The sequence below is a fragment of the Phoenix dactylifera genome, unplaced genomic scaffold (genome assembly GCF_009389715.1).
Source record: "Phoenix dactylifera cultivar Barhee BC4 unplaced genomic scaffold, palm_55x_up_171113_PBpolish2nd_filt_p 000076F, whole genome shotgun sequence".
Lineage (NCBI taxonomy): Eukaryota > Viridiplantae > Streptophyta > Magnoliopsida > Arecales > Arecaceae > Phoenix > Phoenix dactylifera.
In genome coordinates, this window is record NW_024067675.1 from 707,668 (window position 1) to 727,282 (window position 19,615).

The 19,615-nt window shown below is 40.1% G+C and overlaps 1 protein-coding gene and 1 pseudogene across 1 annotated transcript; one reads left to right on the forward strand and one right to left on the reverse strand.

Moving 5' to 3' along the window:
* The first annotated feature begins 1,095 nt into the window (after positions 1-1,095).
* LOC103723822 lies at positions 1,096-3,550 on the forward strand. The gene is made up of 2 exons (XM_008814874.4): positions 1,096-1,723; positions 1,823-3,550. Exons 1-2 carry the CDS (start codon positions 1,480-1,482, stop codon positions 3,361-3,363), a joined length of 1,785 nt encoding a protein of 594 aa, XP_008813096.3. The 5' UTR covers positions 1,096-1,479; the 3' UTR covers positions 3,364-3,550.
* A 2,545-nt stretch (positions 3,551-6,095) lies between these two features.
* LOC103723821 lies at positions 6,096-18,558 on the reverse strand (annotated as a pseudogene).
* Positions 18,559-19,615: the final 1,057 nt, after the last annotated feature.

Below are 19,615 nucleotides of genomic sequence, written 5' to 3' on the forward strand. Positions count from 1 at the left end.
AGGCCAAAAAATGTTGGTGAATACTTTTTTGATCTGTTATCAAGTTGTTCGGATATGTCAAGAAGATGTGTTGGATTAGATAGGCAAGGAGATTGAAGGATTTGAATGGATGCATACACCAACTAAAAGCCTAAAACTAAAAGGAGAATGACATTCTACTAAACTAATCAATGGGGCTTCAGCTGCCAGTTGTAGTCTCTCTCAGTGATTTGGAGAGGTTCCATATTCAATTGTGGAACAACACAGGTAACGATTCCATTATTATTCTCAAAAACGGAAAAATAAAGAAAAAAGGTCCATGGCCAGGTGAGTATGTTACATAGGCCTTGCATGGAGTTCAAAGACACTCAGCTATGAGTGCATTTCAAAGAGACCCAGCTCCATGAACTTTTATGGTGTCTTGAAGGTACCAATGCTGAAAGAAGATTATTTGTGTCAAGACAATGGTGGGCTTGCTCCACTGTAATTGTCCACCATAGCGTGCCTTAGACCTTTTCATTTCTTCTGTTTCATGGCTCTTTCGTTTGAATGTTGTTTAATCGACTAAGTATTAATTAAGCTAACATGTCAATTTGTTTAGTCATATTGGAACATGGACATATTCAAATAAAAATTTAATAGCAGGGAAGATAAAGAAAAGAGTCCTTTGTAAATTCTTAAATAAAGCTTTTCTACTTGCTTGATCATTTGAGTCATATAACTGATGATCTAATAGAGAAAGGGACATGAGATGACACCAACTTTTGCCAAGCCAACTAGGTCAATGTAAGGTGAAGGCCACCTCCAGATTTCCAACATGGTTCACGCAATTAGAAAATGACTTACAGTAGGTGCATTTTGGTTTTCTTTTCGTTAATCCTAAAAATATAATCGGAGAGATTGGCCTGAAATCGGTCCAACCAAACTCAAAATAGGGAAAATCAAAGAGAAAAAACGTAAAACAAAAATAGAACTTAGCATGAGAGTTCTCTTGGTATAAAACAATCTTGACCAATATTTAACATTATTAATTATCAACTACTTCCTAATTGATTTCCTTTTAAATCTCCCATCTCCCACATTATGTCCTTTGATAGGACCCTCTTAGTACCATTAAAGGAGCTCGTGCTTCTCGTCCAACCACCCGTTTGATTACTAATTTTCTCCACAAGTATCGTCGAATGCATGATATTTTCTGCTGTCGCCACGCCACGAAAGATATATTCCTTAGGAATATGCCATCCCATTCCCCTTGGTATCACCACTGAAATCTCTAACCCAAATACTGAAGCCCAGGAAGGAGTCCCGGACGCCAAAGAAAGAAACTCATGGAGGCAATGCCAAGTAGTTTCTGTTGGCTTCAAAATACTCCTGAACTAGTAGGAAGGCAAGAAAACCAAAAGCTCCGAGTTAGCGATAGCTTTGCCAGCTCCTACTTAACCAACGAGACTTGGGCGGAATCTTCCTTGCACGTCAATACCTTCTCCTTTATCTCTACTCATGGGAGTAGAAGGAATCCGTCCAACAACAACTATATATAAGAGACCATATGCTTGGATCCTCATCTCATCCTTGTTCCTTCATCCTTCTGTTCATCCTTCCATGACCAAAGGCACCTCGCAAGTCACAGCTTCTCCAACCATGGGAAACTGCCTCGCCCTCCCCCCCACCGTCTCGGAAAGAAAGGCTCTGCCCGTCGAGTCTTCCTTCAAGCTCCCCTCTCCACTACCATCTTGGCCATCAGGTAGAAGATCTATTATAATTAAGCTTTCATTAAGCTGGCTACGTCCATCATTAATTGTTTAATTTCCTTGTTTCGTAACGATTGGGATATGGCTTGTAGGTGGCGGATTCTCCAAAGGAGTCATGGACCTTGGAGGCCTAGAGGTCTGCCAAGTGTCGTCGTTCACAAAGGTGTGGGCTAGCCATGAAGGAGGAGAAGGCGGCAGTGGTGCCTCCTTCTTCAATCCTTCGCCAATCCCCTCCGGCTTCTCCATGCTGGGCTGCTACGCCCAACCCAATAACCGGCCTCTCTTCGGCTGGGTCCTCGTCGCAAGGGACACCAGCAGCGGAGGCACCCTCGCGAAGCCCATCGACTACACGCTCGTGTGGAGCAGCGAGGCGTCCAAGGTCGAGAAAGACGGCGATGGCTACTTCTGGCTCCCGACACCACCCCAAGGCTACAAAGCCATCGGCCTCCTCGTCACAAGCTCGTCGGAGAAGCCGTCCCTCGACCAGGTCAGGTGCGTCCGGGCCGACCTCACCGAGCCGTGCGAGAACGACGCGTCGATATGGGACAAGGATGGCTTCAGCGTCAACGGCCTGCGGCCGGCCGCCAGGGGAATCCAAGCCCTGGGTGTGTGGGTCGGCACGTTCATAGCCCAAGCCGATGGGTCTCCCAGCTCTTCCACCATCGCTTGTTTAAAGAACAAGGCCTCCAGCTTCGCCTCCATGCCCAACCTCAGCCAGATTCGGGCCGTAATGCAAGCATACTCCCCGGTGATCTACTTCCACCCGGATGAGGAGTATCTCCCCTCCTCGGTGAGCTGGTACTTCGACAGCGGCGCGCTGCTTTACGAGAAAGGGAGCCCAAACCCCACCCCCATCGCGTCGAACGGTTCGAACCTCCCCCAGGGAGGATCCAACGATGGCGCCTACTGGATAGACCTTCCGGTCGACGACGAAAAGAAGGAGAAGGCGAAGAAAGGCGACATCCCCACCTCGAAGGTCTATCTCCATGTCAAGCCAATGCTCGGCGCGACGTTCACCGATATGGCCATATGGATCTTCTACCCTTTTAACGGGCCTGCAAAGGCCAAGGTGGGGATCATCAACCTCCCATTAGGAAGGATAGGGGAGCATGTGGGTGATTGGGAGCATCTCACCTTAAGGGTGAGCAATCTCAATGGGGAACTATGGAGGGTCTACTTCTCAGAACACAGCAGTGGAACTTGGGTGGATGCCTCGCAGCTAGAGTTCCAAGGAGGGAACAAGCCTGTGGCCTACTCGTCATTGCATGGCCATGCTAATTACGCCAAGCCAGGACTGGTCCTGCAAGGGAACTCCACGTTGGGAATCGGCATAAGGAATGACGCTGCGAAAGGGAAGAATAGTATAGACGCTGGGGAGAGATTTGAGGTTGTGGCGGCCGAGTACTTGGGCTCCGCCGTCGTTGAGCCGTCATGGCTGAACTACGAGAGGGAATGGGGGCCGAAGATAACCTACGACATCGCGAAGGAGATCGATAAGGCGGCGAAGCTCCTACCTGGGAATCTCAAGACTGAGTTCAAGCATCTGGTGGAGAGCCTCCCTGATGAAGTGCTAGGAGAGGAAGGCCCTACGGGACCAAAGGTGAAGAGCGACTGGTACATGGATGAACGTTAGAAATCTTCTCCTCCATTAATGTCTGCCATTCTTGTTACTGCTATCTCTGCTTTTCTTCTTTCTAGCTTTATTGTTCTAGGATCGCTACAATATATTGTCTTCCATTGTTTGGAAGATGCAGTGGATCTTTTTAGGTTTCTTGTAAAAAACAAATAAAAAAACAAATAAAGAATTGATAATTTTACTATTTTCTTTTGGCGTGTCTTGCACTTCAATTATGAGACTATAGTTTCCCATTAACAGCTACTGGATAAGGATCTTTAATTATTTGTTCTGAGATAAAAGAATCGATTCTGGGTATATACTTTAGACTTTGCAATTGCTGTAATGCTGGAGAAGAAGCCCACGCCTAGCCGTGGCTGCGAGCCTGCGATGTGATTTGCCATCTGCCCGCCGATGACCCACACGATGCTCGTACTGCAGACAACGTGGTCACACGTTTTAATAAGCGTATAGCTCACACTCCCATGTTATCTAAAGAGTATGGTACTGATAATTAGGAGTGAAAAGTCTGCAAGGAAGAGTTTTAGAATCCATATATATTTTTGAATTTCCAAAAATACCTCATCATGCGGGTACTTGGAAAGGCCCCCTACTGATATTGTCCCGGTTTGTCCATTTTAACCATCTCTTGAACATTATTGGTATGACATTGATTAGGTGGTAACTTCCGATGATGTAACAATTTATGAATATCAAATGAAAGATGAGATAGTTGTGCTTAATTTTGTTATTGTATTCCGTTTAGTTGACTAAAAGATCCAACTTGAGAGCTTTTACTAAGGATGCTGGTCTCAGGACTCAATTCCTGCACGCAAGGTACGGATAGGAGGCAAAGATCATGTGTTTGGAGCAAGATGTGGAATTTAATGTCATGACCGATGAGGCAATGTCTATGCCAAGACATTTAAATGTTTCAAAGTGCAAATTTGCTTTAGATAACTATTGTGCAGGAGCGGCCCAATGTGTTTAGGAGCATGAGGCTGTGTTGTTTTTGAGACCTTCCCTGCAGTGAGCCAGCCTAAGACGAACTCACATGAGAGCCTTTTTCTTTTCAATTTTGTCTTTGATATCTTTTCTGTAGTCGGCCTTCTTTGGGCTGGGGCCTTAGGCGATCGCCTAAGGATTAGGCGGCCCTGCAAGTGTTGTGCTCAAGAAGAATATACTTTCTGTATAGCCTCTTGTTGCTCAAATGAGAAATCAAGGCGATTTTTTTTTATAATTTAATTTGTTTGTTTTTATCAGCAAACTTTCGATGAATTTCATGTGCATTTTCGGTTGACCAACTATACTTTAGTCTTCTTTGATTCTCTATACATCAGTGGTGGTACTGTAGTTTGGTGGATCCAGCTTGGCCTACCTTGGTCCAAGTTTTTGGATGAGACCCTGGTTCCTAATTTTTCCTCCTATCAATATCATTGTACCGACCATAAATTCATTCATGCGAAGGTATCTGTTTTTTCCAGCTTTTTTCCATATGACTTGAGAGGACAATGCTACAGTGAAACATTTTGATTTTTCCCCAAGATAAAGGATTTTCTCAACAAATAAGTTAAAAAAAGTTTTTTTACAGTGCCATTGGCAAATGGAAGAAAAGAAGCACATCTCTTCCCAATAGATGATTCCATTTCAGATGCAGTCGCTTTCAATACCATTTTGGCTGGACAGAGGTGAACAGAGAGGCTCTTAGTATTTTTATCCTCAAAAATAATTACCACTGAAATCTATCTCTACACTGTCAACAAGAATTTGAAGACAGTGCGTTTATGTCCATATGGATCAATTCTCACATCGTGTGCCTAATCTGCAGGAAGAGATCCTTGCTTTTACATGGAGATCACTTGGGAAACAGAGAAGCCATACTTGTTGAGGACAATGCTACAGTGGAAAATTTTAAATAACAAATAGGTTAAAAAAAAACAAAAATTGGGAGCGCCATTTGCAAATGGAAGAAGAACATCTTTGCTCAGTAGATGATTTCATTTTAGATGTAGTGGCTTTCAATACTAGTTTGGCAGGACAGAGAAAAAAATAGTTTTTAATTTCTAAAAACTTTTTATTTTTTCCTCCCGTTTCTCGATGCATTGAACAGGTCTTTTACTTGCAGACTACTGATAAAATATGCGTACAAAACTAGAGTTAAAAAATCAAACAGAATAGAATTTAGTATAGTGCAGAACTGGACCCTTCTTGCACACGTCATCACAGGCCTGGCCCAAGATGCCAGCTAGGCAAACCCAATCAGAATGTTCACTTGACGAAGTAAAAGCTCGAATGCTACTATCATAACTTCTTTGATGCTTATCATGATCACTAGGAGTTCAATAACTTTGTAATATAACTTGACATCTCTCTTCCAGTCACAAGCACTGACCTAGAATACATGGTATTAGAAGTTAATTTGTAGTTAAAAAGGGTTCGTTTTGGTTAAGAAACCTCAAGACACTCCTGTGCAGACATTCCCAGTTACCAATATCCCCATCTGTTAAATAGTGTCTGCAACGTCAAGAACTCAAGAATGGCCATTTTCAATCAATAAGAGAAAGAGGAGGGAAGGAAAAAAGAAAATTATCAACTACGAAAAAAAAGATACTTTGCAAAATTTTCTCATTTTTACTATCAATGTATCCACAGCAATGACTTAGCCAGAAACGACAAATATTAGTCATGGCAAATCCCATAGATTCTAAAGATTATAAGCCAAGGCAGATATGTATGTGTATGTATATATATATATGAAAAGAAATGTTTGCAAAATTAAAACTCAATACAGCAGGTCAGTGGACAGTAGTTTTGGACACAACACCAGGATCCAAAAAAAATGATGTTTCTGAAATATGCCTTTCACACAGACGTAGATCTTGTATTTGCTCTTTTATCATCTCTATAATTTAGTTGAAACCTTTTATTTACAGATATAGTAAAATAATAGACACATAAGCATTTCGATCTGTTTACAGAGAAAGGGCAAAATCTAGAACAATCATCTGAAAGCATGGCTGTAGTCATGGAAATAGAAATTCTTGTAGATGAAGTGAGACAGCCACCTGGATGCGAGGAAGCACAGTACCGCTGCTGAGACAACAGCAGTCCTGGTGATGGTCGACATCAAACCCTGCTTGGAAGCTGCAACAATTCCAATGGAGGCTATTGAAATAACTTGCAGAAAAACCTCCAGTTTTCTCAGGCCTTTTAAAGCCACACGACAGCTGCCGCACTGCACAACATGGGACCAGTATCTGAAAGAAAACAGATGAATAAGTCCGAGTTAAGTTCTGCCGATAATGTCAAATAAGATACTTGAATCCCATGGATTGAATAGAATATCAGAAACCAGACACCTAATTAGATTAGTTGAAAGTAATCCCATGTCATGGAGCAAATTAATGCATCTCTGCTTCTTCTTGTTCTTCTATGTGTTTTTAGGGTTGGGGGGGGGGGGGGGGGGGGGGGGAGGGGGGAGAACAAATGCAAGCTATCATCAATATACAGCAGAATTGCATCTCTAATATTTGCAATGTGTTGACAACCGAATAAGTCTCTCAGAGAGTGGAACTCCCATCAAGACAATGACTTTGCAGGTTTATTTTAAAGAAAGTTTAATTTACACCCTTCCTCCCTAACAAAATGGACTTTCCACCAGCTAACAGCTTTCTTTTATTCTTTGACATCATCAGATCTAGATCTTCTTTCTATAATATCAGTTATTCAGCTAATGCAATGGAACATTTGACAGTCAACATATTTTTGTATTTACACATGCGAGTGTGAGAACATTCACCTGAGCATCTGTGCATGTGTATTAGGGCTTATATGCATCCACTCAGCAACCACTGTAACTTCATTAAAGAATGATATTGCTCTTTCACACAACTTACCTGTCCATAAGCTGTTCTTTGGGAGGGGTTGGTGGAAGGTGTGCAGTAGGTAGAGTTCCCCAGTCAACCTGATTGTTTGAATATTTCCTTAGCCAATTCCTGAAGGCAACCACCATGGCATCTGACTTAGTTGGCACGAAACAAGATTTTTGCCAATTAGAAGGGCCAACCTTGGCAATCTTACGCTCCTGTAAAGAATTACTCAGTCAAAAGTTACACATAATGAAATGCAACTTCCAGCAACATCAAAATTAGACGAACTGGTTGGCTGGAAGACATCAATCATATCAAATTCAAATGGTGTGAATGGTACTATGACCATAAAGCAGCAGCATGCAGATGCTTAGAGAGAGAGAGATAGAGATAGAGAGAGAGAGAGAGAGACTGATTTGATCTCTAAAAACAGAAAGAAAATGCAATAAAAAGAAAACCAAGGATATAAGGAAAATCAACCATATATAAACCATGCAAACATCTTATTCACACATGAATTTATTAATGCACCCTTTATGACATACTGTGCCAACATGGCTTTGGTTGGGGAAGAAAAAAGAAAGGAAGAATAGTATACTACAGAGATGAGGATAATAAGCTCTCCTTAATAGTAGTTATCCCATAGGGGTATAGATTTTCTGAAGTTTCTAATGAAAGCAAAAGATGGAATTCTGATGTTATATTTTCAAAATGCAATTGCTTGGCTCAGAAAATTTGTTTACTGTACCAGATAAACTGAGAGGGAGAACTACATGAATTTGTTAACAGTGAAAGAAGCTGTCTTTCCATTTCAATCAGTACAGCTCAGATATGGCCTGATGGACGTGGGAGGCTTCCGAAAACTATCTTTTAATTTAAAAAAGGATGGTAACAGAAATTATGAATAAACAATCCAAATACTTCCCTCATGTCCCATGTATATCTTTGGGAAATGTTATGTTAGTAGGTTTTCTAGTTGATCAAGTTTGGGACATGGATCCATCAAGAAAGGTTATTTGGGTACAAAAACACCTTTACTATCTCAAAATTCAAAAAGTAAAACCCCCTTTAAACTTCATCTGTCTTTTCCTAATCAAGAAAGGTTATAGAAAGAGTGGAGAGAATTTAAAATTCAAGGTTTGCCGAATCGGGCCGAACCGCCCAGTTCGGCCCGTACCGAGTTGATTCGGTGGGGGACCAGGTTGGTTCATCTTTTTTTTTTTTGGAACCGGCTCCAAACCGGACGGAACCGGTCTCAAACCAATAGGAACCGGACGGAACCGGCCGCAAACCGCACTAACTTGGTCCAAACCAGCCGGTTCTGTGCGAAACCGGTGCAATCGTCCAATTCGCACCGAGTCGGACCGGTTCCAAACTGGCCCTCCACCCCTCTCTTCCTTTTGTTTTAAAGATAAGTTGGGAAGGCCCGAGAAGTTTCTCAAGCCCTCTCAACCTATTCGAATAACCTTCCTTTTCTACGGCGAAAAATACACTAATTCAGTACTATAAGGTATACTTCTTCTCCTCTATCTCATTTTCTCTCTTTTTTTTTGGACGCCAAAAAATATCTTGAAATTTGCAAAATAAGAAAAGATCATGCCAAAACTTTTGATTTTGGTTTGATTTTATGATATATTGTAGATATATGAATGATCTACACAATCACATAAAAAATTTTAAAATAAAAATATATTTTTGGAGAAAAAAATAAAAAAATACATAAAATAAAATTTTAAAAAAACTGTAAAATCAAAAGTGTATTCAGGGGCATGTAAATTATTCTTCAGCTAAATTTTGATGCGATTATGCGCATAATGGCCTAAGCCTAAATTTTAAAAAGATCGAAAAATAAGTAGCCTTTGATGCATGCCCACGGATCTAGAAAAATATATATAACATCTATGATAGGGTTCTACATGGATCTAAGCTCAAATTAATTTTTTTTAGTTTCTATATTTAAAAATTATTTTTAATTTTAAAAATAATTTAAAATATATAATTAATACCAAAAATTATGAAAAATTAGTAGTACATAATACATATTTCAGAAGTATTTTCTGAATAAAAAACATATTTTTTTGAATTTATGGTATTTAGACGTATTTTTTAATTTAAAAAATATTAAAAATATTTAAATAAATAAAAAATAAAAAATAGTACTAAATATTAGATAAACCAGATGTATTTTTTAAAGTAATAATTGATAAACTAACGTACTTGATAAACCTGTGGATTAGAACCATCAAGAAAAAAGAAAAAGCCAGAACATGACATTGGTTGGGATTATGGGCAAATATTCTCAGATCGGCATCTTTGGAAACATAACTGGTGCAACACAGTTCAAAGAATGAGGGGTAACCAGGTTGAAGCTGCATTTAGCTGATGGTTACCCTATGTGCCGAAAATGCCCACAAAGGTTCGGCAGTTGATGAAAAAGCACTTTTTTGATTTCAAAGCAGCAAAAGAGAGGATTTCCAAAAAGAAGACGGAGGTGGGCCGCCGAGCGGTAGAGTCATCTTTCTATCACTTTAGGAAGTCAGAGAAGGCATCCACTCCAAATAACGAGGAGGCACATATCCAGGCTGGCATTCAGGCAAGCTTCGATGATTAGTGGCAGCAGGATGAGGTGACCAGGAATAGGGCTCAATTTGGGCCCACATACTACAAGCCAGGCATCAGTTCTGCGAGCAGCATAACAGATTCAGAGTTTAGGAGGACCTCCTCAGTTAGAGAGGTGGTGGCCGTATTGCATCTATGCTGGAGGCTTTTAGTAGCAGAAAGAAGTCCTCTAAGAAGATTCCACCATGAGCTACCATCCATAATTTAGATCCACATGCCTTCTCCAGCAAGGATTCGAAGAAGTAGATAGTTGACATAATGCTAAAGAAGGATAAAAAAGATATGTAGCAAGCTATTCCACTTCAGCCACATCTCAGTGAATATGATAGATAATACGTATTATAGGTCTGCCATTTCCTCTATATAGGCTGCCGGTCCCAGTGGAAATCCTCCAGGACTGAATGACATCTACAATGAGCTTTTTGACAATAATAAGGAGGAGCTAGAGAAGTGGATTGCCTCATACAAAAGCAAGTGGCCCACATATGGACTGACGGTGATGTGTGATGGTTGGACCGATCCTACCGGGCCGAGCATTATCAACTTCTTGACATATTATGATACGAAGACTTTATTCCATAAGTCGGTTGATGCTTCCGATTAGGTACACGACGCCATATACATCCTTAGATTGATGGATGAGGTAATTGATTAGGTAGGAGACGAGAACGTCGTACAGGTTATCACTAATAATGGACCACAATATAAGGCCATCGGAGAGATCTTGATAGAGTGGCGACCACATTATTTGGACCCTATGTGCTGCATATTATATTGACCTCATGTTGATGGATGTTGTGAAGATTCATAGGATGTAGTAGATAGTAGAGACATTCATGGGTCCTATCACTAATGAGAAGATAGGTAGGGAAAGAGATCTTGAGACCAAGAGTGACATGGTTTGCTACCAACTACATTGCACTTGATAGCCTTCTTGAGACGACAACTGCCCTACGTCATATGTTTGTCAGTCCTAAGTGGCCGAAAAGTAGATTTGCGAGAGCCGACACTGAAGGGAGCACAGTTGAGGACTTGGTGACGAGGTAGATATTTTGGCAATGGGCCAAGAAGATAGTGAAGGCCATCAAACTATTATACAAAATACTTTGGGCCGTGGACAGCGAGAGGTACCCCTAGATGGACTTCTTGTATCATATAATGGAGAGGGCAAAGATTCGAATCAGGGAGGCAGATTTGACGTATGCTTAGGAGTACATCAATATCATTGAGCGGCAATAGGACTACCAGATAGATAGGAACTTGCATCTAGCAGCTAAGCAAAAATATTGAAAATTAGACTGCTCCTGTATTTGTACAATTTTACTAAAATAATTACGAACTCTATCTGCAATATACTATTTGAAACTAAGGTTTCAGTACACCGTACCTGAAATCGATATAGATGACTAATTTCTGGTCGCTCTGCGTAATGTGATTTACAAGAGGGAGCCTGATCTAGAAGTTGCAACCCTATATCTGGAAGAGGTAAGTTAACTTAAGTGATATGTGTAAGTTAACCAGTATAGATCTGTTGGCCAGAAGGAGAGTGGAGGACATGAGACCACCATTTATAAGACAATCGTAGGGTGGTCTTCGATTTACCGATGAGTCACAGTTTACGCATGCTATACAGAATAAGAACCATGATACACGATCTGGTAGAGTCTGCGATGATACGATTGTATATAGAAGATAGACTACTCGAGGTTATTCAAGAGGATATAATGCAGCTGCAGATAATCTCGCATGTGGAGTAAGATCCATAGATGTATCAAGTTCCGAGTCGTATACTTGATTATATTACCGCAGCCATAGGAAACTTATAATCCATACGGATATGGATATGGATATAGTGCGTCTGAGATATCGTTTTCTGGTGGCTACTATCTTACGCAGCTCGAAGCATCTTATGGATCGAATTTTATTGCCGGCATATTCGGATGGACTCCTCTACAGCCGTATTATCAACCAGAAGACACTTCTCAAAGCCAGAGCTTCAGCGAGAGATCCGAGAGTGCTTATAACTTAAAGCGCGTTCCTTATGGGATGAACATACAAGACTACAACGCTACTTGATTAGAGAGGTGGGCTAATGTGCCTCCTGACTATGCTAATGATCCAGATATCGGTATATCTGTTGTACTTTACATAGATATAATTGATTGTATTATGTTATATTTTTCACTTCACTAGTTGATTTTAGGATATTTCATGTTACTTCTTATAGTATGCAATATCTCACTTATCATTTTATATTATTTATTATTTTAAAATAACAAGATGCATCATTTAGGTTATACCGGAATTATAGAAACATCAAAAAATATTAAATTATACTTAAAATTATTGAAAAAGTTGAAAAAATTGATTACCAGTTAATCAAACTTGAAAAACTTAGAAAAAAATTGGGCGTGCCGTTTATCGAATCGGTACCATACTGACCCGCCCGCCGATTGGTACGCGTCCTAGTACCAGGTTAGCGGACCTTGCTAGCATTCTTTTTCATATATAGTATGACTGCATATATAAATATATATACTTATAAAGATGTTGCCAATAACTTGCATCATCACTTGAGAACACAAACATGTAACCTTTGAATCAACTAGATGCTCGCTATTTTGACTCTATAAGACCACTATGAAGATTTCAGGACAGCCAAGGCTAAAGTGTCATCTCCCAGCATGCACAAGAGTAGTGTCATCCTCAGAAGATAGCATTTGCCCCAATATTAGGTGAAAGATGCTTTACACCAATAAAGCACCCGAAGCTTAAAGAATTTTTCTTAGATTAGTTGAGAAGGATGGCATAAAGCAGCTTAGGCAACTGAAAAGGATAACATATTACCTCAACATGAAGAAGGTATAGATCTGAATCCAGAACAAGATTCTGTCCCACATGAAACATCCACCGAGGGACAAATTGGTCTATCCAAACTGAAAAATTTCTTGGCAAGGCCCAAATCACTCTGCTTCTTCCAGGACGAACCGGAATGCACATAAAAATAAGCAGGAACCTACGTTGTTTCTGCTGGGATTTAGTTGAAGATACCTGAATTAACCCAATGTAAAAAAAGAAAAAAATGAAAGTGAACAAATAAATTTCCATTTTGTCATAAGATATTAATTAAATAAATGTAAATTATTACCTCTTGGATATTCAAAGATGAAACAGAACCATCCTCTGAGTATCGACGAGGCATAGCATAAAAGACGCATGGAGCTACAAACTTGTTGTAGCCAAGCTCCTGCTTTGCAAGGAAGCCAGTTATATTTAATGTCTCAATTGTTATCTCCATGGGCATGCCTCCTTCTCAATCAGCCTTAACAGTGTAAGAATTTTACCCCTCAATGGTGTTAACCAAAATAAACCGACCTAGGCTAACTCTAAAAATGAAGGGAAAGTATGATATGGCTCGGTGATGTTTGCATGACCCATGTGTTCTGATAAACAACAAACTAAGAAATGCTACCCTCATGAGTCTAATGTGATTAAAATAAACCTAAAAAGAAAACAAGAAGAAGTTATCAATAAGTACATATCTGCCAGGCACTTCACGTTTTGGAACTCTCATTATTCCATGGTGTGCATAATGAACATGAGCAGGGTCCATGAGGTTTTCTATCAGAACTTCATACCTGAAATGTCATTTGGGTGACAATTAATGGCTACTGTCAATAGATGAGGTCAAAAGTAAATGCAATTTGCATAATGTAAACCAAATAGGAAAACATGTAGATAACATGAACAAATGCAATCCACTCTCATCATGTATCGACCTTCTGAAGTGTAAACCCTTTTAGAAAGTAATCATTATGGCACAACCTTGTCTAAAATCCAATGCAGTGACTCACTGCACGAAGAGTTGCTAGGATCATTAGTTTTCATCGTCCTCCATTTGGATATTTAGGTGGTTCCTCCTAACTAAATATTCAAACAAATTATTCATAAGTGAGTTTCTGCACATCACTGGCTGATTAGTAATTATGTGTCAGGTTTCAGCATCTTCAACTGAAAGACATCAAACTAATGATCTAGAAGTGAGTTTGCTTTGAATCATTCGCTGATCATTGAAATAATTGCGTGTCAAATGTCAAAGACTTCAACTAAAAGTCATTGAAGAAAGTGATTAATGATGTTATTTGAAGAGCAAGCACCAGTATATCAGTGCATAGCAATTTCAAAGACCTGACCCCTTAAGTTTTCATGCATCCTCAATCTCATAACCGATGTAGGTTATAGTAGCCATGCCTCTAAACAACTAATTAACAAGTAAGCCTACCAAGCATCACTGTCCAACTGTTAATGTTGTACTGGTCTAGAGATGCATGAGAAGAAGTTGTTTTATTTATTTAGTTCAGGAAAATAACCAGATGGCCCTTCTTGAGCTGCCTTGTGAATGCTGACATGAAAAATCGAAGACAAATGTACAGATAGGGAAAAAAATTAAAATTCTGTAAAAAAACTGCAATAATGCTTAAAGAGGACGTCCAAAAAGTCGTCAAAATATATCTTCATTTCACACAAGACTGGTCCAAAATAAAATATGCATATGGTTGTATGAAAATCATAACATTAAGCCACATGCCAACTACTTATAAGTTGGAAATTAAATCCTACTGAGTTTTCTGTCCAATTCCACATATTATGTTGATATCACCTTTTCAAGTCCTTGGCCATTGATTCCTCAACTTACCTACTCCTAGATTTTTTTGTTGCAGCAAATGTAGGCCCAAACACCAAAATGCACCTAAGAAGATTTGAGAATAGGGACAACAGAGTAGAGTCCAAGCATCCAAATTAGCATAGGAGCCCTTATGATAATATCTGCATTAATCAAAAACTAGAAATTACAAGAAGAAAGATGAGGAAACAAATTTAGAATTACAAGTCTCTACTGACTTTACATGGTCTTTAGGTATTTTCAGGGAGCCCAAAGTGCATTGATCAGGGATCTCAGCAAAATAAACCTACAGATGATTCCTTGAATATCTGGAAAGAGCATTATTTCTTGCTTCTTGGGGTGAAAAAAGATACATGGATGGCTGTTCTAAAGAGTATTCAAGTCTAATTCACTCAGAAAGAGAAGTTGAAGCCAGCTGCTTGGGAATTTAAGAAAGAAAGTTTCAATCCTTGAAATCATTGTGCAATCAATCAAGAAATCAAGGGCATTTTTTTAATATAATCAAGGACATCAACGTAATGTCCCTCGTATCCACCTAATACAAGAAGAGAAATTGATTCTCTTGAAATTTTGTAAGGAAATTAGCAAGATGGATTGAGACCTTGGAGCCAACATGACCAATGACTAAATGAATTCAGGTCCCACCTCTATGCTAAAATGCTCTTGATGATTTCAACAATTAGGAATATCTCACAAAGCCCACAGGAGTATATCATTAAAGAGATTAAGCATTACAAATTGACAATTGATATATCTTCAAATATTATAAAAGAAATCAGATCGGATTTACATTGCAGTGAGGATTTTGAGGTGCATGGAGCTTTCAGGAGATAAGAGATCAAAGTTGGCATCGTAAAGATATAGATCTACGTCTTTGCATGGCAGGAATAAATTCGAAAGCAACAAATTTGAGAATGCAACCAAAAGATCTATTTCTAGCCTAAGATGTTTTAGTTTCTAAAGAAACTTCTTTCAGATGACCAAGATGTTATCTTTATGAACCTTGCATCAACACAAAGCCAGAATTATGCAAAGTCAAGGATTATGCAAATAAATTCAACCATTGACTAGAAGTAAGTCATTTAAGACAAATATAGATGTTCACAAAGTTCATTTGGAGGCTGAAGCAACACACCTAATGATAGACATCTCTCTTTTCAGTATAGAGTTTCAGGTTGGTTGCCAAGGAAGCATTAAGACCTTATAGGCTTATACATTGTTGATCCCTTCCCTAAAAGCTTAAGATTTTGGGTTCTAGCAGTTAACATGGTAATAGATCTAAATCCTGTTCAAGCCAAGCTTACATGTTTATTTTCTTGAATCTTTTCTTCCATTGACTCATTCCCTATTGTGTTGTTCTTGGCTCGTTCTTATCTCGAGTTATTCTTGACTCTTTCATGCCTTCACGTGCATGATCCGGGCCTCACATGAGATGGGGTGTTAAGGACTGATATACATTATTAACCCCTTCCCTGAAAGCTTAAGATAATGGTTAGCACGTGAAGGAGAGAGTTAAGACCTAATATACATTGTTGACCCCTTGCTTGTTCATGCCTTGACATGCATGGTCCGGGCTGCATTAAGGACTGATATACATTTGTTGATCCCTTCCTTCAAAGCTTAAACTTTTGGGATCTAATGTTAAGTCTATTATTTAAGGCAGCTGCACCTATCAGGAATATCTAGAAGCCAAAACAGAAGAACAAAAATGTGGGAAATGCAATATGATTATGACCATGGAGCACTAGATCTTGTGGGCAGTAAGTCTGTGGACAAATAACCCCTCCAGTATACTCCTGATCACATGCACAGCAGCAACATTGGAGACTCATTAAACTGTATAAGTAGCAATGCTTACTGCAGCATAAAATCAAGTGTCTCAAGTACAGATAGATAGGACTTCTTTTCTTTGATTACACATAAAGCAAATGTGTCGATATAGAAGAAAAGAAGAATAGGGAGGCAAAGGAGTCAATGGTACAAGGCAATAAGATGATGCTTTGAAAGACAATGATGATAAACAAGGTAATTGACTAGTGTCAGATGAATCTCAAAACACACCAAGGGAGTATGTGATATGTTGAACCAGCAGCTTGAGTCCATAAAGATAAGCAAGCTAGCACTGTTAACAACAGATTTTGACAGTCTAGCTAAAAATTAAACAGACTAGGTTCAGAAGCATATGGACAGTTTCTATAAGGTTGACCGAGTATCAAAATGCAAACCAGAGATATCAACATGCAGGGCAACAGGTGATTTTTAATTAGAGGGATTGGGAATCCTTTGAGGGGTCAAAATGACTACAGACCTGGCTGACATCTACATAGCACTTACCAGACTAGAATTTAATTTCCGAAGAGGGGCTTCTAGGACAAGTTCAGCACCCTGGTTTTTGGATGCTGCTTAGTATTACTTGAGATTTTTACATGCATTAAGGTCAGAGGCAATAGTCTAAGCTGGGAAAAAAAAAAAAAAACAAAAAGACCCCCTAATGCAAGTCTACCCTGAGTTTCTCCATTTGGAAACATCAGTTTATTATGGGCCTTCATTTTTCTAGCTAGTGTTAATTTCTCTTTAGTGATTCATCTCTATAATTGTCTTTTAAAATAATATGGCCATCCATCTGCTGACTATAATCTGTAACAACACAAACTGTTCACCTAACAATTTAACTTCAGGTCTACGATGTGATGATAAATGTTGAATTTGACTTACTTTGTGCCATTTTAGAAGAGTTTCATTGCATCAAGCAGTATATATGTATGCATGTATGTATATAGACACATATATACACGTATGTATATACATATATATGGATATAGACATATGTGTGTGTGTGTAATAGCTATATATATATGTATGTGTGTGTGTAAATATCTATATATATAAGCGATAAAATTATACAGAAAGAGAGGTAAAACCCTGCTAATATTTTCAAGCTTCTAAAGACATTGAACCGTCAATTTTGAACTACAGAGCTAAAGTTAATACAGAGAACGGGATTTACCCATATGGAAGATCTCTCGTCCCCATTGGAGACGTGTACGATGGGTCATCCAACTCTGGAATGTAAGGAGGTTTTCGCTTCATCAAAATATCCTTGTATTCGGGATCAGTGCTTGGCCAAAACCACACAATCTTATTCTGTTCAACACTGGGATAAACAGCTGCACATGCCTTATTGAACGTATGAACCTGCAGAGTCGTACAAACTCGATAAAACTAAAGCAAACATCTAATCTAATGCACAATTAAATCTTTAAAACCAAAAAAAAAAAAAACTTAGATTAAAGATGTGATTATTTCTACGTTGAGCATTTCATTCTATTCAAATTGTTTCACCAACAACTTGGAGAAGTAAAGCGAGAAAAGATTTGATACAGATAGTATGGGAAGCGTTACCGGAGGGCCGTTTGGAGGCGCCTGGGGGATGTACTTGCAGCTGCCGGTGCCGTCGAAGCACCATCCATGGTAGACGCACTGGAGGCGGCCCCAGGGGTCGACGCGGCCCTCGGAGAGCGGGGCGAGGCGGTGGGGGCACCGGTCGTCGAAAACCTGCCACCGGCCCTCGTGCCGGTCCCACCAGATCACCACGTCGAGGCCCATCACCGTCTTGGCGTTGGGGGCCCGCTTGTCGAGGTCGCAGACCGGGGCGAGCGGGTACCAGTGGGCGAACCAGTTGAATTTCTCGCCGCCGGTGCGGGCCTCGGCGCCGGGGAGATCGGTGATGGTTGTGGCAGGGGAGGAGGAGAGCTGGGCATTGAGTCTGGTGGTTTTGGTTGGAGAGAAGATGCGGTGATGGGTTTTTATGGAGTGGTGGCGGTGGAAAGGAAGAGAAGGGAGGGGGTGTGGGGGTTTGGAGGGGAGGGCTGAGAGGTGGAGGGAACGGGAGGAGGGGAGGGAGATGAGAGCTTCCATGGGAATGATGTGGGCATGTGATGTTAGAACGGAGAAGGGGAGTGTCGTGGCAGCGATGAGATGGGAGGGATGGAGGGAATTGCTTGGTAGGGGGTGGTTGGCAGTTGGCATTGCCACCGTCACTCATTTTAATAACAATTATCAATTTTTTTCTATTATCCATTGGATTGACCTTTGTATTTGTAATTAAATTTAATTAAATTTAAATTTTTAATCCGACAAATACGTCAGAACTTGCACGAGAAAGTATGTGAAGATCCAAATAAAAATGTGTTTAATTCCATATCTGTTATTCGCTGGATAGATTTTAGATAATTAAAAAAATTAAATAATACTTTTTGGCTGGACGAGATTATGAGTTACTATATTATAATCTAATTATACAATTTTTTTGCGATTTGAAAGACAGAATATATTTTCTCTGAGAAATTTCACATATTTTGCTTGTAATCAGTAATGATTGCAATATCCAATAAAAACCGTAAAATAATAACAAAAACATTACCAAGTGATAACTAAGACCATATTATTTTTGAATTCATGTTAGATCATGCAATTTTTTTTTTTTGGAGGGGGGGGGGGGATCCTATATTAGTTCTCACCACTAGAGATCCATTTTCTAACAAATTTATTAACTTGCCATGTATATATACTGATGGGGGGCAAAATGGATTGTCCTACTCACAATATGAGACCACCCAATTTCAGCCAAATAGACATCAGCACCGAGCAGGCCAAACCTCGGTCCTGCTGAGCATTAGTCTGACCCCAGACCCTACAAAAGGCCGAGCAGACCTCGATCGGACCTCTCTGCTAGGGGCGCCCTGCAGGATCAACCAAAAGACGAAGAGGCCTTATCGACCATAGGTATCTATAATGACGCCCCTCGAGCCGGGCTTGGAGTGTTCTGCAGGATCGACCAAGAGTTAAAGAGGCCCCGTCGACCGTAGATATCCACAACGACACCTCGGCCCGAGCTCGGAGCCCCCTACCGAGCTGACTTTAGAGCCAAGGAGGTTGGGCCGACCTCAGTGTCCGTCGAGCCGACCTCACCGAATGTATGTCGTGGCCCCCTAAGTCGGCTCGATCTTAGTGCTCATTAAGCTGACTTCACCAAGTAAAGACTACAGCCTCCAAGCGAGCCCGATCTCGCCTACGACCGCAAACACGTGCGCGCCTA

Coding starts and splice junctions, on each gene's coding strand:
- LOC103723822 (XM_008814874.4), top strand. CDS start 1,480: ATGGGAGTAGAAGGAATCCGTCCAACAACAACTATATATAAGAGACCA. Junction 1,724..1,822: donor ACTACCATCTTGGCCATCAG/GTAGAAGATCTA, acceptor TATGGCTTGTAG/GTGGCGGATTCTCCAAAGGA.